The sequence below is a fragment of the Jaculus jaculus genome, chromosome 5 (genome assembly GCF_020740685.1).
Source record: "Jaculus jaculus isolate mJacJac1 chromosome 5, mJacJac1.mat.Y.cur, whole genome shotgun sequence".
NCBI classification, from domain to species: Eukaryota; Metazoa; Chordata; class Mammalia; order Rodentia; family Dipodidae; genus Jaculus; species Jaculus jaculus.
The window spans coordinates 71603491-71625873 of NC_059106.1; the positions used below are offsets into that span (position 1 = coordinate 71603491).

Genomic DNA, 22383 nt, shown 5'->3' on the forward strand with positions numbered 1-22383 from the left:
TTTAATCCCAGCACTTGGAAGGAAGAGGTGGGAAGATCCCTGTGAGTTTGAGGACAGATTGAGACTACATAGTGAGTGAATTCCAGGTCAGCCTGGGCTAAAGCAAGACTTACCCTGAAAAACAACATATATACGCATACACACACTAACTTTGTTTTTGGTTATGCAGTGTTTCTCCCTGACCTCTGTTCCAGAATCTTACCTCCTTTCCTTCTAGGGAGCCAGGCTCGGTCCTAGCATCTCCTCCTGTCAGCTTCACCCTACTGCAAGAATAGCATGGCTCAAGGTCTCCGCAGTGTAGCTGCCCCCCCTCGCCAGGGCACGTTGCATTGCTGTAGTATGTGGATGCCCTCCATGCCATCCTAAGGAACACAGTTAGCCAGCAGGTGTTCTGTTATCATGATAAAACTATTCCATGGGGCTGGAGAAATGGCTCAGTGCCTAAAGGTGCTCGTGTGCAACCTTGCCAGCCCAAGTTTGACTCCCCAGCACCCATGTAAAGCTGGACACAAAATGATGCATGCGTCTGTGATCACAACATACCTATGGCAATGGGAGATGGAGCCAGGAACATCCAGAAGCTCTCTGACTAGTCTGGGAGAGACAGTGGCAAAAACAATGAGGGGGACCCTGTCTCAAGCAAGGTGGAAGGAAAGGATGCATGAACCCATATACACAAATCATACACATCCATCCATACACACACACACTATGCACATCCACACATGCACACACATATATGCACATGCTAAAAGGACTGTTCAAATGTGCCCCTCCTCTGAGGCTGTGGACCCCTTCCTTCATGGTTTGCCACAGCAGTTTGGATGATCCTACTCACAAATGTGGTCCGTTACTTTTTGGAGCTTCCAAGAGCTGTCTCAACAGCATATTAGGCCCTTCATTCAGGACCGTCTCTGAGATGCTAGGTCCTGGATTCTTAATTCTCTAGTTTCATGTTGTGTCTTGTAACCAGAGCCCCAGGATGCAATCTGGGCATTGCAGGTAGGAAAAGGAAAATAAAAATAGAGAAGCTTTTCTTGGCCCTGAGACCTAATGCTTTCATCTGGTCTATTGCTGTCCATTTGCTCAATAAAGGGTTTTTTGTATATGGTAGACACCAAGCTACTTTTAGCATGTACTAGGAAAGTAGAAATAGGGTCCAGGTTTGAAAACCATCAAACAACTTCTTGACCCTTGCCAAATCCCAGAGTGCAAATAGATTTCATCTCGCCTGCCAACTCCTGTAGATAAGTAGGGATTTCCTAAAGACCTGCTTTAGGTCAGGGTGGGGAGGAGCCAGATGAAGAGTCATATGCCATCCCAGGCCCAGTGCCACCCTTTGTAGCTGTCTGTACACCTGGAATGGCCTATAATCCTGTGCCCTTCTCATCCAAGGTCCCTCAGGGCAAAGTCCCCTGCTGAAAGCCCTCAGTGGGAACTACTCAGCTCCTCTGATTGTCACCAGCTCCAGCAACAGCGTGTACCTGCGCTGGTCATCAGACCACGCCTACAACCGGAAGGGCTTCAAGATCCGGTATTCAGGTGGGTGAACCATGATGATTCCTGAAAAGGACCTTGGCCCCTGAGCACCCTACATTGCTCACTATACACATCCAAACCAAGCACTGGCCCATCTGCTCATGAACATGGTGAGCTCCGCTGTAAGGACTGGACAGCTCCCTCCTGAGAAGTCTCCCTCCCCTAACGCTGCACAGCTGACCCAGGGTCATTCTCCTTACTCTTCTGATTTCTGGTCCTTTATCCATCTCTCATGGCTTTCCCCTCTCTTCTTGCACTGCCAGCCTATGTGTCTCGTGGGTCTCTGGAGGGACAAACCAACAGACTGGGTACAGTTTACAAAGGGGGCTCATTAGATTGGTTTATGTGGGTCATAGTTAGCTCCCTGATGCTGGGACAGAGCACCTGACCGAAAGCAGTGATGGGGGGAATGCTTGTGTGTTGGATTACAGTCTCGAGGGGACGCTCCACGATGGCAGGAGAAAGCATGGCATGAGCAGAGACTGGATGTCATCTCTGCCACAGCAGGTGAAAAACAGCAACAGGAGAGTGAGCCAAACTCTAGCAAGAGCAAGGAGGGAGCTGGCTATAACAGCCCAACCCCAGCAACTGGCCTCCTCCAGCAAGGCTCCACCTCCCCCTCTAAAATTGCCATCAGCTGGAGACCAAGCATTCAAGACCCATGAGTTCATGAGGGACATGTGACTCAAACCACTACATCATGATATAGGCTGTGCAGTCCAACAATGGCTGTCTACAGGGCAGCAAATGTCCAATCCAAAAAGCTGACTGCTTCAGGAAGTCCAACATGGCGATAGAGGCCTGGGGGATACCTGAAGAGTTGTTGATCATCAGTCCACACCGAAAGGACAAAGAAGCTGAATTCTAATGCAGTGGAGGATGACAGCATCAGGATAGATGCACTTGCCAGCAAGTAGCAGGGGACAGGCAGAAGCGATCGGGGAAGACACCTGACACATCTGGCCTTTATACCTGCAAACACACACACACATGAACACAGACACATGCTCACCCAAAGGAAGGGAGGGAGGGAGGAAGAGTAATCATTCACAACAAATGAACATGAAACTTCAAGGTGCCTCTCAGGGGGAATCGGAGCTGAGTACCTGGCAGCTGCTTATGGAAAAGGGAAATGTGACATTTTCCTACCCCACTGGCTAAATTCAGAGCTAAAAGCTCTTAAGGAGTTGCCCTTTCCTTGACATTCAAAAACTAACACATTTGGGGGTAATGAGACAGTTGTAATCACAGTACATATGTCACACTGGAAGACAATTCTTTACACGGTGCAACAATTAGTACTTAATAATTAAGACAGAGTAGACGTGTGTAATTTGCACCTGCATCTGTCACCATGACTAAGAGTATTTTATATCTGAGATTCTCCTCCCTGGGTGAGGTGGCACATGGATACGATGTACACGGGACATGAAAAGGACACATTGACTTGGCAGGGAAGTTTTTAAAACACCACTTCTTTATTTTATTTATTTATTTGAGAGAGAGAGAGGCAGAGAGAGGGTGAATGAGCATAGCAGGACCTTCAGCCTGCTGCGAACGCACTTAGATGTCTGCGCCCCCTTGTGTGCATGTGTGATATTACATGCTTGCATCACTGCGAGTCTGGCTACGTGTGATCTGGAGATTTGAACATGAGTTCTTAGACTTTGCAGGCAAGAACCTTAACCGCTAAGCCATCTCACCAGCCCTAAAACACCACTTCTAACTGCACTGGGATGTGGCCCCAGACAAGAGACCAGAAGCCTTACTGTGGGGTGTGTGAGTACAGGGCCTGGGCCCCCGTCCTTAACCCTATCTGCCGGGGAGACCATATCAGGGACTCCTGAGGCAAACAAAGAGGCCCATGCTGTGGAGCCCTGCCGTCACCCATCTTTCACAGTCGCCCAGGACCAGCCCTAGACATCCCTAGAAGGGTCTGTGGTGTAAGTTCTTTCAGACTGAGATGTTTGTCTATTTCCTTCATTACTATATCCCTAGCAGCTGTCACTTAATGGACTCTCAAGATCTACTTACTAATAAAAGGAATTAAATATGTTTGGGGGAAATGAGCCCTATGGGCAAATGTATGCCTTGGAATGCCACGGGACCCCAGCACAACAGAAGGAAAAAGAACAACCATTTATTGAGCCCTAAGTGCCCTGCACTGTGCTGGGGCTATTATACACATGGTTTCTTTTAAATCATGTGAATACCTGTAAGGTGAGTGTCACAGAAGAGGAGATTGGAATTAAACGAGATTCAGTGGGCTAGAGAGATGGCTTAGTAGTTAAAATGCTTGCCTGCAAAGCCCCAGGACCCAGGTTTACCTCCCCAGTACCCTCGTAAGCCAGATGTACAGGGCAGCATGTGCATCTAGAGTTCGTTTGCAGTGGTTAGAGGCCCTGGAACACCCATTCTTTCTCTCTGTCTGCCTTTTTCTCCCTCTCTCTCTCTGTCTCTCTCTGTCTCTCTCTCTCTCTCTCTCTCTCTCTCTCTCTCTCTCTCTCTCTCTCTCTCTCTCTCTCTCTCAAATAAATAAAATAGTTAAACACAATTCAGTCATTCAGGGGAGGAGAGATTGCTCAGTGGTTAAAGGCACTTGCTTATAAAATCTGATGGCCCTGGTTCAATTCCCCAGGACCCACATAAAGCCAGATGTGTAAAGTGGCGCATGCATCTGTAGTTTGTTTGCAGAGGCTGGAGACCCTGGCACACCCATTCTATCTATCTGTCTCTCTTCTCTCTTCTCTCTCTCTCTCTCTCTCTTTCTCTCTCTGTATTTCTCATTGCAAAAAGTTTTTTAAAAATTTAAAATAGATTCAGTGATTTGTTCAGAGTCACAGAATCCAGTACTCCTGACAGGATGTCTGTCTGACACCAGCCCCACTCATCCTCCTTTGTAAGGCCACCTGAGGGCTGAAGGGGTTTGAAAGCCACCTGGGCTATCTTCCAGCAGCAAATGGGTCCCAGTGATTCACGCAACAGGTTTCCTTTTTCTTTTCAGCTATCCTTTGTTTTGCTTTCACTTTACTGACTGACTGAACTGTCAGTGGCAGAAACAAGGGGCCGGGAGGAGAAGGCAGGTGGGGACGCGTGAAGCGGCAGACCTGTCCTCTGGTACTCCACTGAGCCCTGCTCTGTTCTTCAGCTCCTTACTGCAGCCTGCCCAAGGCTCCGCCCCATGGCTTCATCCTGGGCCAGACCACCACCCAGCCCGGAGGCTCCATCCACTTCGGCTGTGATGCAGGCTACCGCTTGGTGGGACACAGCATGGCCATCTGTACCAGGCACCCTCAGGGCTATCACCTGTGGAGCGAGGCCATTCCTCTCTGTCAAGGTGAGCAGCGGGGAGAAGACAAGTCACAAGGTGGCTCCACTCTAAGTCACACCACAGTTGGTCTCACAAACAGTCCCTGCCACAAGGTCTGTGACTCTTCCAACAAACATGGCTGAGGGTCCGTGTATGTCCACCCTGCAGATGACATGAGCAGAACCATCTCTGGTTGCAGAGCCATGGGGGAGATGGCGATGTGACAGCATTAAATGGCAGAGCTAGGAAGCCCTGTACCAGGAATAGAAAGGATGTTGGGAGAACCACAGAGAAGGAAGGTATCTGCCTCCTTCAGGCAGCTGGAGGAACTCCCAGAGGCAGGGAGTGTGGCCTTGAACTCCTAGAGCAAATGAACGGATCAAACACTTGAAATGCACCATTCAGCTTGCATGTATTGTCTTTCATAATTTATGAGGTGCTTATTTTCCCTTAAAGTAAATACATGTTTTGTCATAATGAAGCCTCTTGGTTTGCATAATTTATATATGCTAATAAAAGTAAAATAATATACTTTTAAAATTAGAAATCTGAAAAAAATAACACAAAAGACAAAAGTGAAACTGAATTATAGCCCTACTACATGAGATCACTCCTGTTAGCATCTTGGCACATTTATGTTGATCTTCTACGTGTTGATTACAAAAATAAGATCATCAATTCACAAAGCTCTTAGCATTTTAATATTTTGTTGTAACCAAATACACTTCCAAATGAGTTACTTTTCCTGTTGCTGTTACGAGAATATCTGACAGGAATCACCTTAAGGAGAGAAGGGCTTAGTCTGACTTACAGTTCAAAAGCACAGAGCCCATGTGGCAGGGGAGGTGTGACGGCCAGATCATGAGGCGGCTGGTCACACTGCGCCCACAGTCTGAAGGCAGAGAGGGCTGAAAGCCTGTGCTGGTCTCCCTTTCTCCTCTTTATTCAGTCCATGATCCCACACCACAAAGTTGGCAGCCCACATCCAGAGTGGGCCTTCCGAACTCAGTTCAGCCTTTATGGAAACCCCCCTGTAGACGCACCGCCCAGCCATGTGTGCCCTGGCGATCGCAAATCAAGCTGACCGTGAAGATGAACCGTCACATCTCGCTGCGTGCCATGTACTGTCAGGGGTTGTATAGTATTAGGGGAAAATCTGATTTCTGTGGTTTTCGCTATAACGAAGTTACGGTTCCATCTTTATGAACTTCCATCTTTATTTCCTCAAAATAAATTCCCAGAAATGAGATTATTGCATCTCAATGTACACAGTCTACAACTTTGGATCCTTAGTGCCATCCCTCAGTTTTCTGCTCCTACCGGCAGCGGTGAAAGCCGTCCTGGTCCCGTGGTCTCACCACTATGTGCTGCCTTGAGGAAAGAAGAAAAGCTGCCAGTTGTAGAAAATAGGTAGAAATGATGGTGCTGATTGTTCTGTGGCGAAGTCCTTTTTAATGATAATCCACGTCTGTCTCCCACAACCTTCTAACCTGCGCCTGTGGTTTTGAAGAGACCAAAAACAATGTATTGTTAATATTCTATTAGAAGCCCTGAGCATAAGTCCCAGAGGACTGTCGCACATGGCAAATGTCATTTGGCTTCCATGCCGTGTCTCCATCGTCAGAGCAGAGTCTTGTCTGCCAGGTCTCCACCCAGAGCCCAGCCGCTCTCCTGGCACAAAAGCCCCTCCACAGCCGAGAAGCCCACGCCCTGCCCCACGCCCACATGGCTCTCCTCACTGCCTTCTCCTTGAGGACTGAGAGGGCAGTGAGTGCAGTGTGCTGTGGACTTCTCAAACGAAGGGTGTTCATTCCCCACTGCTGGCGTAGCTCAGGGGCAAGAGGGGCCTGGCATCCTGTTGCCTATTCGCTCTTGCTGCTTATACGCCACAACTTCTCCAGTCTCCACGAGACATCGTGTGCTCCAGATGCCTTCTCCCTGGGCTCCCAGCCAGTCTCCCTCCCTCCATTCCTCTCTCCATCGCTGTCTCTCCCACATTTCATATCATCTCAGGCTTCAGACGCTGTGGGCTTTTATCTTCCCCACGTTACAAAGTATCTCTCTTACCTTTGGGTTAGGGGTCCCGGGGCTGTAGTCGCTCCGGCTAGTGTCTTGTTTCCTGTCGGCTGTCCACACAAGCCCAGCCAGGACCCTGGTAAAGGGGTGTTGTCAGTGCCTACACCTGTTCTCCCAGGTCCACTGTCCAGGCACAATGCCAGCGGTAATCTGGCATTTCTTCTGGAGGGTTCAAGCAAGCAGAGCACTTAGTGGCTGTGAGATTACGGTGCAGCTAACCCGGGACCATTTGGGTTCGGGGTTTTGCTACTTGGCTGTTTGCTATTTGCACTCACTACTTCTGATTCCCTTTGAGCTCCGGACTCCCCTCTCTGGGTCCTGCATCCACGCTCTGAGTCTTCCCTCTGTTTTGGAACTCCAACTCCTCTTCCTCCGGACAGCCAGCCTCTCCCATATCGCCCATATCTCCCATAATGGACTTCTAGCCCAGGATTTGTTCTTGGTTCTGGAAATTCTATGAGCATCAGGCATCATTGTTACTCGAGACTGGGGACTTTCCTGTGCTCCATCTTCTGGCACTGAGGGAAGGAGGTCTGAGCTCTAGACTGGTGGTCCAGAGAGGTGGTGGATAAGCGGCAGCAGCCGGTACCTTGGCTCAGATTAATCTATCTCATATTCCTCCTGTAAATACATAGAGTCATGGACCTGACCATGCTGCTGGTCACACGTCTCGCCTGAAGTGTTACCTTGAGACTCCTCTTGTATTCCTGAGTTAGTGCTTTCATTATTTATATGGCATCTCTCGCCATTTCTTGTTTGCTCCATTGTTTGTGATGTAGAATAGCCTCAAATATCCCTGAGAGAGGACTTATGAGAGGTAAAACTTCGGAGTCTATAAATGTATGGAGATGTCACTGGTTTTTCCCTCACACATGCTTAGTAGGCTGACTAGATAAAACCGCAGTTTATAAATCATTCCATTCCAAAGTTCAAAGGCTTTCCCCCTTTTCTTTGCAGATGGGAAGTCTAATGTCTAAGTCTCATTCTTCATTTGGAGGGGAGGGCGCTGCCTTTCTTCTCTCTCTCTGTCTCTCTTTCTCTCTCTCTCTCTCTCTCTCTCTCTCTCTCTCTCTCTCTCTCTCTCTCTCTCCTGGTAGGAATGCTTCTGCCTCTTTTGAATGACAATTGGCAATAGTGGATCTAGAGCCAGGAGTGGTGGCGCATGCTTTAATCCTAGCACTTGGGAGGCAGAGGTAGGAGGATCGCCATGGGTTCGAGGCCACCCTGAGACTACAGAGTGAATTTCAGGTCAGCCTGGGCCAGAGTGAGACCTTACCTCAAAAAAACAAAACAAAACAAAAAATAGTGATATGATGGAGAATGGAATTTCAAAGGGGAAAGTTGGGGGGAGGGTATTACCATGGGATATTTCTTATAATCATGAAAAAATGTTAATAAAAATTATGAAAAGTTAAAAAAAAATTTAAAAAATAGTGGATCTAAGCATGGTTCTTTTTACATCCCTAGCTCCCTTTCAATCTGAAGGCTGGTCTTTCTTCAGTTCTTAGAAATCTTCATGTAGGATAACTCTATCTTGCCCACTTTCTGCTCTTTCTGGAGCTCTGAATAATTGGATGTTGAACCGAATTAACTGATTCTTTCTGGTCTTAGTCCTTTTCTCTCATTTCTAGCTTCTGTCTTTTAGGCCTATATTATGATAACTTCTTTGACTTCTAATCTCCAAGCCTCCTTTGAATGCACACCTTGGCATTCATATTTTTCATGTGCAAGAACCTGTCACCGCTGTCTTGTTGCCTTGCTGTTTCTAGAGCACTCTATTTTCGTTTCACAGATGCTATATGACATATTGACCTTCTCAAGATATTGCTTACTACCCAGAGCCCTACAATCCCACACCTTCTATTTGCTAAATTAGCTATTGCCTGATTTAAAATCTTATTTTAATCATATTGATCCTGCTGGTTTCCTTCATGTATTCAGTAACCTTTGATGGTTCATGTTTAAAGGGTGAGAGCTAGGTTGATTTTTCCAGGTAGCAGATGTGGATTACCTTACCTTTGTTGTTATTTTGCATAAATGCCTTTACCCGTGACTTCTCTCCTATGAATAAGCTCTTGAGCTGAGTGTGGGGCAAGGATGAATAGACGTGCTTTAAACCCAGAGACCTTAGATCCCAAGATTAAACAAGCATTCTTCTGAAATGCCAGCTTCCACCATGGAAGCCCTACTTCTCTCAAAGGAGTTCTCTCCTCCTACCCTAAAGTAAGGGGAAAACACTCTATTTTGTTCAGTGAGTAGATGCTTGAATGCCCCAACACTGACTCCGTGGGAAGGGATGGAGAGCTGTATTGACCCTAGGCTCTTGCCCATGTATCTTGAGCTACACATGACCTTTTTGCCCCATATTCTAAGAATACAATTCACTCTATGAATATTCTTCTATATTCCAGCTTCTAATTTTTCTTTTCTAAGATCTCTAATGATGGTCTTCCTATTTTTTATTATGAGGCTCTTCCTGTTTTATTTTGGGTGTTTTTGTTGTTTTTTATATTCCAGTTTCTAATTTTTCTTTTCTGAGATCTCTAATGACGAGCTTCCTATTTTTTTTATTATAAGGCTCTTCCTGTTTTATTTTGGGTTTTTTGTTGTTTTTGTTTTGTTTTTACTATCATTTTGTGAGGCTCTTAAGGGGAGAGGAAAGATCAGAATATGTTCTTAGAACTGTACCTTGGGCCAGAAATGCTCATGCCCCTTTTCTCCTTCACTAGCTCTTTCCTGTGGTCTTCCCAATGCTCCCAAGAATGGAATGGTATTCGGCAAGGAGTACACAGTGGGGACCAAGGCTGTGTACAGCTGCAATGAAGGCTACCACCTCCAGGCTGGTGCCGAGGCCACCGCAGAGTGTCTGGAAACGGGCCTGTGGAACAACCGCAATGTGCCCCCACAGTGTGTCCGTGAGTCCTTGGCAGTGGATGCAGGTGCCGGGCGGGGGGAGCTAGGGACACAACTGAAAAGATTCCCACAGGGAGTGAGCCTCAAGTCTATCCATGACGGAAAAGCTTTTGCATGGAAGTTAATATACTCGGGAAGGGAAGAAAGTAGGTGGTGACATGTACCAACCTTGGTGCCCATGGAGAACCACTCTCACAGAACTGAAGAACCATTGTGCCCCGGGATGTTTCCATAAACCACCCCAGCACTTAGAATGCACTTGATCCACTCTGTTTTAGATGGAGATGTCAGAATATGGCATGAATGTCCCTTGATCACAAGACTCTGAAATCACAACATCTATCTAGACCAGAGGACAAATAGGGTCACATTTAGTCCATAGACACTGTGGGGTGTGTGTGGGGTGTGTTATGTTGTGTTGGTATGCATGTGTGTGCATGTGGACACCAGAGGGAAGCTTCAGGTGTTGCTCCTAAGATATAGCAGCCTTTCCCTTTTTAAAAATTTTTTTGGTTACTTTTATTTGTTTATTTGAGAGCAACAGATAGAGAAAAAGGCAGAGAGAAAGAGAGAGAGAATGGGCACCCCAGGGCTTCCAGCCACTACAAGTGAACTCCAGATGAAGTGCCCCCTTATGCATCTGGCTAATGTGGGTCCTGAGGAATTGAGCCTCAAACCGGGGTCCTTAGGCTTCACAGGCAAGCACTTAACCACTAAGACATCTCTCCAGCCCAAGCTTTCCCCTTTTTTGACACAGCATCCCTCAGTGGCCTGGAGCTCACAGACTAGGCTAGACTGGCTGACCTGCAAGCTCTAGGGATCCACCCATCTTAAAAGCACATGCCACCATGCCTGGCCTTTACATGGGTACTGGGAGTCGAATTCAGGTCCTCATACTTGTAAGTCAAGCACTTTACTAACTGAACTATCTCTCGAACCTTAAGTTTTTTTTTTTCTTTTTGGTTTGGCCCATATGGGGTACTTCATTAAAAAGTATAAATTTCTTCCCAAGATTTTAAAATCAAGAAAACTTAAAGTACAATCCATAATTCTGGCTTCTTTTGAAAAATAAAGATCTGCGCAAATGGAATATTCAGTCCACATCCAATGCTGACCATTGGCTGGGAACCACCTGTTTTTACTTTATTTAACTATGAGGTTTTCTTGGTATATCTGTACTCCCCAACTTGCTGCATCCCACTTCTGACCCTCATCGTGTATCAAACCTGACTAGGGACCCAAGTTCCCTGGATGCATCATTACAGTACTGAGTTCTCCCAGGTCCTGAACCCTTCTTTTAAAAACCTTCCATTAACAATTTTCATATAATACGTAATGTATTTTGATCATAGCCCCCTCCCATTACTTTTTTTGCCCCCTTCTACTGAACCCTTTCTTCTTTCCAACTAGTCCCTCTTTTGTTTCAGTGTCTTGTTTTGCTTTGCTTTGCTTTTCTCCATTATCCATGGCAACATGTTGATGGGCCCAATATCATACAAGTATCCACAGCCACTGTGAGGTCATGAAGGCAAAGGATGCTCTGCCTGAAAGCAACTTCCAAAGCACTCCTTTCCATCCTCTACCTCATACTGTCTTTCTACCCCTTCCATGACATTCCCTGAATCTTGGCAAGTGTCATAGAGATATCTCGTTCAGTGCTGAGAACTTCACTATCGCTTCTCAGCACTCTGATGAGTTTCCAGTCTCCCCTCCCCCCCCCCCCGCAGTCACTGCCACCTGCTGAGAGAAGCTTCTTTGACCAAAAGCGATAGCAGGGGCTGGAGAGATAGTTTAGAGGTTAAGGCATTTGCCTGTGAAGTCTAAGGACCCAGATAAGCCAGATGCACAAGGGGGCGCATGTGTCTGGAGTTTGTCTGCAGTGGCTAGAGGCCCTAGCATACCCATTCTCTCTGTGTCTCTATCTACCTACCCCTCTCTCAAATAAATAAATAAAATATTTTTGAAGTGAGAGCAGCACTACTCTATGAGAATAAATAAGAGTATTCAGAGGGCAATTCTTTTTATTATTACTTTATTTTTGAGAGAGAGAGCCAGGGCTTTTCAGCTACTGTGTACAAACTCCAGACATGTTCACCCCCTTGTGGCACATATATGGCTTTTCAGGCTGCATCACTGTGTCTGGCTTACATGGGACCTGGAGATTCGAACATGCATTCTTAGCCTTCACAGGCGAGCACCTTAACCGCTAAGCCATCTCTCCAGCCCTAGCAGGCAATTCTAACAGGCACAACATACCCATTTCACCAAACAACAGTATTAGCTTCCCCCTAGGGTCTCTGCCTTTTCCAACCATAGGCTTTTGGCTAGATGTTCAGTCCCAGCCATGAGTTCTGTCCTGTAGAGCAGGCTTCAGATCCAGCCAGTGGGCAGTTGCTTACCCCATAACAGTCACAGCACTCTCGGCTCTGGAGCTCCTGCCCTGTCTTCCACAACTGATAAATCCTCTTCCCTCTCCCTTGTCCGGCCCAACCGTTCTCCTTGTCCCACAGCTGTGACCTGTCCTGATGTCAGCAGCGTCAGTGTGGAGCATGGCCGATGGAGGCTCATCTTTGAGACCCAGTACCAGTTCCAGGCCCAGCTGATGCTCATCTGTGACCCTGGCTACTACTACACTGGTCAGAGGGTCATCCGCTGTCAGGCCAATGGCAGATGGAGCCTGGGGGACTCTATGCCCACCTGTCAAAGTAAGCCCAGGAGGAGAGGGTGAGAGTGACTGAATGGTACCACTCGCCTGAGTTGTCATAGATATGGATGGGGAGAAGGGGTACCCCCAATGATTTCCGTGTAACTCTTTCTGGTCACTCAACTAGAATCGGGATCTGGGAAAATAACTTAATACTTGGCATCATGTCACCTCATTTAAATCTACATTTTTATAAGCTACCCTGCTTGGAATCTATGTCAGGTACTATAGAGGCATAAAGACAAGTGAGTATGGTTCCTGCTTACTAAGAGCTTGTATTCTGCTGGACAGACAGACAGGCAAAGGAGCAATGATAGGACCTTTTATAGTATAGAGGACCTAAGTCTGTCTACCTCTCCTGCATTACTGTTTCCCTTTGATTCTTTACAAAAGTCTCACAGGTCGTATCCCTGAGTCAGTGGTTTATCAAGAGTGTTCTTGGGGTAACTCCTTGAAAGAGAAGGGTGTGGTCTCTACAGTAGAGACCAGGAATGTGGCAAGTAAGGGTCACAAGTGTGGAGCACTCACCAGTCACACCTCGCCCATACATCAGCCAGGGGCAGTTGGCATGTTGTGTTGAACAGTATGAGACTACTGCTGAGCTCAATAGCAAAGGACAAAATTGATGTTAGCATCTTCCCAGAGCTCTGGGGAGCATGCCACTGAATCTCTTCCTAACCACGGTGCTAACTTCAACCACCTGAGTTCTTCACAAATACGTGTGCCTGCATCTGATCATCACCAGAGATTGTGGCCTGTACCTCTGGAGTAGAGCCTGGACGTTTTGATAGCTCCTCTAGAACTTTTGGGGACACCTTCAGATAGGGATCATGTCACATAAGTCCATGCCGAAGCACACTCTGACCATTAGTTCTAGGAAAGGAAGATTAAGGGATCTTATTTGGGTCATTATTCCTGCTTGTCTGAACCAGTCCTGTGTCCTCCCATGTTGGGACTGGCCTATTGAGTGTTTTGTGATCTTTTCAGTCATCTCCTGTGGAGAACTCCCCACACCCCCCAGTGGGCACCGTATTGGAACACTGTCTGTCTACGGAGCGACCGCCATCTTCTCCTGCAATTCCGGGTACACGCTGGTGGGCTCCAGGGTGCGGGAGTGCATGGCCAATGGACTCTGGAGTGGCTCAGAAGTCCGTTGCCTCGGTGAGTGGCCACCCCAGGCCACCCTGCCTAGCTTCAGACAGCACATTTTTACATACTCAAGAAAATTCTTACTTCAGACATCAACTATGAAGCATCTACCATGACTAAAACCCAGAATTAGCTTCCCTGGGGGAACCCAAAACAAGGAGAATAGCTTCAACTGTTCTTCAAGACCAGCCTCTGAGGGGTTCTCATTCTAATCAGATATTTGACCCTAGCATGAAGGACATAGTCAGGCCTAAACCCTGCAGAGATGCAGTCACACATTCCTATCATGCACCTAAATATTATATATAAAGATTTAATTTTTTAAAGTATACATATGAAAGCCAAGGAGCACAATGACGGTAAATGGCCAAGATCTCAACATCTGCTTTAAAAGCACACCCCTCCCCATGCCCTGACTTCCTCCCCACCTCTTAAGGATTTCACGACCTCCCAGGAGTGCCACAGACTAGACACCTCAACACCAGGGCTTTTGGAGTTGTATTCAACTATAGCAATCCCAGAGGCAGTGCTAACACCTCACCTGTGTGGACACAGAAACTAAAGCTCAAAGGTGAAAGGTCATTTGAAATGCAGCCTTGATATTGGGGATTACCGAGGCCCTCAATGTCATTTCATTTTTTAATATTTATCTTTTCATTTATTTGAGAGAGAGGAAGGGGCAGATAGAGAGAGAATGGGCACGCCAGGGCTTCTAGCCACCGCAAACGAACTCCAGACACATGTGCCACCTTGTGCATCTGGCTTATGTGGGGACAGGTGAATCGAACCTGGGTCCTTAGGCTTCACAGGCAAGGGCCTTAACTGCTAAGCCATCTCTCCAGCCCGCTCAATGTCATTTCTGTGGTGTTCAGGATCACTGCTCTCCAGGGGAGGTGGGAAAGTGAAGGGTGGCGGGGTGGGCGGCGGTACTTGGCCCTTTTCCCCCACCACCCTGTGTTCCCAAGCTCTACCTCACCTTCTGGAAGCACCTGTTTGATTCCCTGTCTTCTCTCTCCCACCCATCCCACCGAAGCTGGACACTGTGGAGCTCCTGAGCCCGTCGTGAACGGACACATCAACGGAGAGAACTACAACTACCGGGGCAGCGTGGTGTACCAGTGCGGCGCCGGCTTCCGCCTCATCGGCATGTCCGTGCGCATCTGCCAGCAGGACCACCGCTGGTCGGGCAAGACCCCTTTCTGTGTGCGTAAGTATGTCGTCCACTCTCCCTAGTCGCCAGGCTCCGAGGCAACATGGACTTTCTTCTCCATTTTGATTAGGTTAGCTATGGGCTTTGTATGCCCGTTTGATTTCAGAGGTGTAATCATTACATCTATTGCTTTCAGGTCTCTGCGTCATTAGTTATTGCTTTCACCATTACTATTTCCTTGTGGTTTCTTTTGATTTCCTTTTATGTTGATTTCTGTAGCTTTTGGTGAGGTATTTAATTTAGTTGGTTTCATTTTGTATTTATTTTTGTGGTTACACAAATATGAAAGTTCTTCTGACTGACTGTTTTAATTGTATCTCGTAATTCTAACAATGAACATTTCTTTGTTCGCATTTATTAGTTATTATCAACATTAATTTCCACCTTTCATCTGAATGGCTTCTTAAAGTCTAATATGTTCATTAGTATACACCTCAGAGTTGACTGCTCCAAGCCAGTCTCCTCAGGCACTCGGTGTGTCTTTGGACGCACAGGCTCGGATCTTGCATCACACAAACATATTCTCGGGTCATAGTTTGAAATACTAATTCTGGCTCACCGTGTCTGAGTTTCCTGTTCACTTCAGTGCTTCCAGGCAATTTAAAGTTTGTAGCAGTATCTGTCTTGGGGGTTGTTGCAGACCTGGGTTTTCTGCGCTTTTATTTGCTCGTGTTCATTTTTGTTCTGGGGAAATTAGGTGGCCACCATTATCCTCAGCTGCCTGCAAGTAATTTGAAAAATTCTGCATTGTTTAAAAAAGTGCCCTGAAGTGAGCCTTTATGTAAAATGCAAGGGTTTTGTTCTCTTTGTTATAAGGCAGCATTTTGTTGTTAATTCTTTCATTTGGCTTCTCATATATGGAGTAGACCAATAAACGAATGGAACGTGTCTCATAGCAATGGCTAAGGAGTAATCTTAGTGGTTTCTTGTTTTTAGCTTTTTTAAATATTTTATGTTTATTTATATTTGAGAGAGAAACAAACAGAGAGAGAGAGAAAATGGGCGTGTCAGAGCCGCAAAGGAATTCCCACAGCATGCACCACCCTGTACATCTAGCTTATGTGGGTTCTAGGGAATTGAGCCTGAGTCCTTTAGCTTTGCAGGCTAGTGCCTTAACTGTGAAGCCATCCCTCCAGCCCCTTAATGACTTCTTAAGTGTTAGGTTTACAGAAAGCAAGACCCATCTATATGGTCATCCTTCCAGATGTGTCAGGACAAAACATTGTTCAAAATGGCTTTGGGAAGGTCAGTGTGTCTGAAGAGATTGACTTATGAGTTGGGGGGCATGCTGAGGTCTTGGATAGAGAATGTCTGCCTGGCCTCAAGACACTTGTCGTTAGGCCTGGATCATAGTAACAAGCCATCCAGTAAAGAGTCATCCCCCCCACCCACCTGGATTGGCATATCCTGGCTCCACCCCTTGGTATCACATGGCTGTTGTGTGACTGCTAACAAGTGAAGTTCCCTCACTGGGTCCCATTCCCTCAACTATAGAAAGCAGGCGGCTCAGAGACTCTTGTCACTTAAGATAAAGTTATGCATGTAAATAGTCAGAATAGTGCTGGTGCTGGTGTTGGGGCTGGTGCTGGTTTGATGGTGATGCTGGTGTTGGGGATGGTGGTCATGATGACAATGGTGGTGGTGGTGGTGGCAGCGATGCTGGTGGTACTAGCGACGGTGGTGACGATTGCCATGGTGATGCTGATGATGGCGACAGCAATGATGGTCGTTGATAGAAAGGGTGCTACCACCCTGTAGAATCCACTGTCTCTTAGACCAGGCCCTATTCTGTCCTGGAGCACATGGATCGGTGTACTTTCTGGAAGAAGCAAGCTAAGGCGTGCTTCCTCTGTGCCAGCTTGGCCGCGGTCCCAAGTTCACTCCGTGGCCTCAGTGTCACGCAGACAAGCGGACGCTCAGCCTCTGCCACCCCACCCCCCCCGCTTTCCACGCATTCCCTTCCCTTTCCCACAGGCCACTTCCCACCACCACCCCTCCTGCAGACCCACCCTCCACCATCGCCACCCGCATGCTCAGCCAACTCTAAAACAAGGCATATATGAAGCCAGGAATCGGCACAGCTGGCTTCAGACCTCAGAGGAACCACTGTGAAACAAAGCCCCGTGAGCAAGGGCCCAGGCTCGTTGGGAAGTCTGTTACCCAGGGATGATGGTGGCACTGCCCTCAGAAGGCTGAAAATCAGATGAGTGAATGTATATAAACCCCCAAACTGTCAGTAGTATATTCTCACCCTCTAGTCTGCAAAGATGATGAAAGCCACCAGACAGTACTGCCTTCCACTTCTCCACACACACGCCCCCCCCCGCCCCCAGTGACAGAAGAGCCTATCTCCTGGCCCAAGCTGTCCACGCCCTGACTTGGGATCGCCTGCCCTCCTGTCTCCTCGATGGACACACAACAGTTTTATCTGACTTCTGTCCCACTTCACTGCCCTTTCTACTGCTTCTCTCCACCTCTGCAGCCTCCCCTCAGCAAACGCACGTTAGCACCTGCTAGGTGCCGGGCCCTGTGACGGGTGTTATGCATACCCATGAATTGAATGTGCCATCATCTCAGCCCTGGGCAGTTTAGGGTTGGAGGTTCCTGTGCTTATGCCTCAGCAGGACCCCTACCTTTTCCCAGTTACACTGTGTGCTCTGCCCCTTTGTCGTTATTCTCGAGAGAAATAGATAGGAGGTGGGCGTGTGCGCCTGTGTGCACACGTCACGTGCTTTACAGAGTTGGTCCCTGCAGCTTTGGGAACTGTCAAGTACAGAGTCTGCAGGGATGGCCGGCCACCTGCAGCCCTACAGCAGATCTGTGGTTCAAAGTCACAGGCTGCCTGCTAACAGGAAAGTCATTCTTGCTCTCAATAGGTGAGGCTTCCACTCAATAGGTGAGGCTCACTTGCATGAAGGGTGATCTGCTTTACTGGGGGTCTCCTGATGTAAATGTTAGTGTGAGCTAAAACTAAATAAATAAATAAGACACCCTCACAGAAACATCTAGAATCAAGTGTGGCCATGTATCTTGGGTACCATGGCCTAGCCTTCGTCACCCCGGCATGTAAAGTCAGTCAGCTTCGAAAAGCTGCTGTACTCATTAGCTTGTCATCACCGTGACCAGCATGCCTGGCGCAAGCAACTTAAAGGAAGAGAGATCTGCTTTGGCGCGTGGTTGCAGACATTTCAGTGCACTGTGGCCAGGGGCGCACGGAGGAGAACAGTTCACAACGTGGCCACTGGGAAGCAGAGAAAGAGAATACATGGGGAGACCAGGACTAGATAGAGCCCCGAGGACATGCTCCAGCCTCTTGCTTTTCACCGTCTCTCAACAACATGATAACTTATAAATCCATCAGGCTTCATTCAGAGCCTCATTATCTTGTTATTATGTCTGGAAAGACCCTCCCAGGCCCACCCAGCAAGGATGCGTTTCACTCTCATCTTGAAGGCACTTCTCAATTGCATCAAGTTGACAGTCAAGGTCAGCGAGCGCAGCTGCCTGTTGTGGTTGCTTGCCCCACTCTCGTCCCTCCTTGGCAGCAAAAGCCACTGCAGCCTGCATTCTGTTCCTACCACATTCCTACTCTAGTCAGAAAGAACTTGCGTGTCAATAGTTGGTTGGGGTTCTTGGCCATGAGGCACTGGCCTCGGGGCCCTGCTGCCCAGGAGCTGCAGAGTGGGGCACAGGAGATGGCAGACAAAACTGGAGCAGACAGCAAGAACAGAAGGCTGTCATGGGGACAGGAGATGGCAGCTAGTGGCAGCAGGTACTCCTGCTGTCCTTAGCCAGTCCTGTGGCCTGGGAGCCTGTTGGAGGCAGTGAGCTATACCACACATGCTCTTCTGCCTTCCTTTACTTCTCCTGCCAGGGTGTCTGACGTGGCTTGGGACGGTCCCCTCGGCTCCCGTTACACTACATGCCTGCAGAGCTTTGCTGCACTTTGTTTCTGACCCCTCTTCAGTTCGCTTCAAAGGCTTTTTTTTCTTTCTTTTTTTTTTTTTTTTTTTTTTTTGTCTTTCTGCCCTTAAAAAGGTGGTGCTCTGGACTGGGGCGATGTTTCAGCGACTAGGAGCATTTGCCATTTAAACATGAGGGCCTCTCAGCCCAGAGGCTGCCAAGCTTGACTCCCTGGAGCCCACACTTAAAAACAATAGGGGCTGGAGAGATGGTGTTGAGGTTAAGGCACTTGTCTGCAAAGCCATAGCACCCAGGTTTGATTCCCCAGGACCCACGTTAGCCAGATGCACAAGGTGGCACATGTGTCTGGAGTTTGTTTGCAGTGGCTGGAGGCCCTGGCGTGCTCATTCTCTCTCTCTCTTTCTTCTTTCTCTCAAATAACTAAAGTTTTAAAAATAGCTGGATGTGTCCATGCACATCTGTAACAGCAGTCTGCAGGGGATGGAGACAGAGAATCACTGTTTGAGAGAGACCCTGTGTCAAGGAAATATGTAGATGAGGGATTAGAGAAGGGCATCCAATGCTCTCCTCTGGTCTCTGCACACACGCATGTACATATACCACACACATGTACCTATACAACATACATACGTACATATGCCACACACATACATACACCACATGCACATGTGTACATACAACACACACATGCATGTACATACAGCACATACATGTACACACCATACACACATACATACACTACATGCATATGTCATATACCACATACACATGTACATACACCACATATGTGCAAGCACAACATACATGTACCGCACATGTGCATACATGTACATGCACACCTGTATGCATACACCACACACATGCATGCGCCACACATATGTGCACACATACCACACATACATACAAAACACACATACATGCAACAAGCATGTACATAAACCACACATACAACATGCATGTACATATACCACACACACATACATACACACACAAAGATGGTGCTGGGGGACTCCCAAAGCATGTCATCCTCAGTATTCCTCTCACTTTCCAAGAGCAGGTTTTAACCCTCTGGGGTGTGGGTCATGATTCTGTGTCAATGCATCCAAGTGATGGATCCTCTCCTGTGCAGCATACCCTGGCTCATCCTTCCACTTCGCTGGAGAGCCGGGTCAGGGAGCAGGCCCGGGAGAAGACGATGACTTTGGAGGTATAAGAGGGCTTATCTGTCTTCTCTTTCCATTACAGCAATCACCTGCGGGCACCCAGGCAACCCCATCAACGGTCTCACCCAGGGCAGTCAGTTCAACCTCAATGACGTCGTCAAGTTTGTTTGCAACCCTGGGTACATAGCCGAGGGGGCTGCTCGGTCCCAATGCCTGGCCAATGGGCAATGGAGTGACACGCTGCCCACCTGCAGAAGTGAGTCACGCTTCTTGTCCCATGCGACTCCCACTACCTCAGCTATCTGTGCTTCTGTACCCCAGGAGGAAAGGCCAGCAAATTCAGTCTCAGGGTGATTCTTCCTTGGGCGAGGAACCCTTGGGACAGAGAAGGGTCACAAATGGGAAGTTTCAGGTTGGAGAGATGGCTTAGCAGTTAAGGCACTTGCCTGCAAAGCCAAAGGACCCAGGTTTGATTCCCCAGGACCCACATAAGCTAGATACATAAGGGTCACATGCATCTGGAGTTCGTTTACAGTGGCTACAGGCCCTGGTGCACACATTCTCCCTCCCTCTCTCTCTCTCTCTCTCTCTCTCTCTCTCTCCTTGCAAATAAATAAATAAATAATTTTCAAAAATTGGAACTTTCACAACTCTAAATATGGTCATGTAAAATTTCATTATATAAGGAAATCAAAATATAGTTTCATCTTTCAAGTCTTGTTTAGTTCATACAACACATAATTAATCATCAGTTAAAGCCTCTCTCTCTCTCTCTCTCTCTCTCTCTCTCTCTCTCTCTCTCTCTCTAACAGAAGCTCTTTTCTTATATATACACGAAATTTAGAAATAGTACCATTTCTGTACCTACTCAGTGATGTCAATAGCAGCATCTTGATATTTCCTCATGGTTGCAAAATTGCTACTGCAGCCTCTTTGTAATTACATTTAATAGATACCTATTTACGAGGAAAACTTTTAAAGTAGTAGAACTGCAATGGAAAAAGAAACATAGGCATCTATGAATTGAGATGAAGAGGCAGGGAAGGGGGAGGGAAGAGACACAGAGACAAACAGAGTCCAGCAGCCCAAGCAGAGGCTGTTCTGGCCCCGTTTGGACTGCCCTGTTTAGGAAGTCACTTCTCTCCTCTTTAAAGGACTTTATACAGCAGTAAAGCAATAAAGCCTCCAGGAGCTTCAGCAGTGGTTTAAAAACATACCTTGGGCTGGAGAGATGGCTTAGTGGTTAAGACACCTGCCTGCAAAACCTAAGGACCCAGGTTCAATTCCCCAGCACCCACATAAGCCAGATACACAAGGTAGTGCATGTGTCTGGAGTTTGTTTGCAGTGGCTGGAGGCTCTGGTGCACCTGTTTTCTCTCTCTCTCTCTCTCTCTCTCTCTCTCTCTCTCTCTTCTCTCTCTTTCTCTCTCTCTCTCCCGCTCTCCCTCCCTCTTTCTCAAAATAAATAAATTAAATTAAACTAAAGCATACCTTATACCTTAAAGGCTTAAAGGCCCACCTTATTTTCTAAGCATGAGGCTCGGGTAAGAAGATGGATTTGAAAGTGTTTTGAAAGTAAAAGCAGGTATTATAGATTGTGCATAATATTGTCATTATTCTGAAATCTCCCTGATTTTGATTAAAGCTTTGGAAACTCATGAACATTTTAAAGTCTACTGAGTCCTCCAGAATATTAATGTCTCCTTGAAATACTCCAAAATCAATGGTTCAGGGCTGATGAGTTAGTTGAGTGAGTAAAGTGTTTGCCTCACAAGCATGAGGACCTGAGTTTGGCCCAGAACACCTATATCCATGCTGCATGTGGTGGCATTCAGCTGCAATCCCAGTGCTGGGGAGGTGGAGACAGGAGGGCCCCAGGGGCCAGAGTCTGGCATGACTAATGAGCTTCACACCAGTGATAGACACTGTCTTACAAAGAGGTGGACAGTGTACCTGAGAAATGACACCTGAGGTTGTCCTCTGGCCTCCACACACATGTACACATGCACCTACACACAAATGTGAGCCCACACACACCCAAACACCATATATACACATATGCCCCAAATAATATATGATTGCAATCATTTCCAAAAGAGACCAATTGCTGCTCAAACCAGCTCAGATGTGTTCATTTACAATGGATGATGTTTGCTGGGGAAGCCAAGCTATGTGAAGGACAGACAAGGAGAGACAAGATGAGACAGCCACACCTCGGGGTACACATGGACCTAAACACATCACAGCCCAGCATGCACTGGGGAGACTTGAAAGGGAGGGGCTAAGTGGTCCAGGAGAAGGGACAGGCTTCTCAAAGGAGGTGATGTCCACCTGGACACGGACGACGAAAGAACTGTCCAAGTGGTCAAGGCAAAGCAGAAGGGAAACAGTCTTA

General features: G+C 47.4%; 1 protein-coding gene across 5 annotated transcripts in view; it reads left to right on the forward strand.

Moving 5' to 3' along the window:
- The window catches only part of Csmd2 (CUB and Sushi multiple domains 2), a 671876-nt gene that overhangs the window by 605092 nt on the left and 44401 nt on the right, over positions 1-22383 (forward strand). For all 5 annotated transcript variants that reach the window (XM_045150007.1, XM_045150008.1, XM_045150010.1 and 2 more), the window contains 7 exons: positions 1396-1542; positions 4688-4876; positions 9655-9840; positions 12349-12543; positions 13530-13703; positions 14725-14898; positions 20071-20244. In XM_045150007.1, coding sequence (XP_045005942.1) covers positions 1396-1542; positions 4688-4876; positions 9655-9840; positions 12349-12543; positions 13530-13703; positions 14725-14898; positions 20071-20244 — 1239 coding nt within the window. The remainder of the gene's footprint in view (positions 1-1395; positions 1543-4687; positions 4877-9654; positions 9841-12348; positions 12544-13529; positions 13704-14724; positions 14899-20070; positions 20245-22383) is intronic.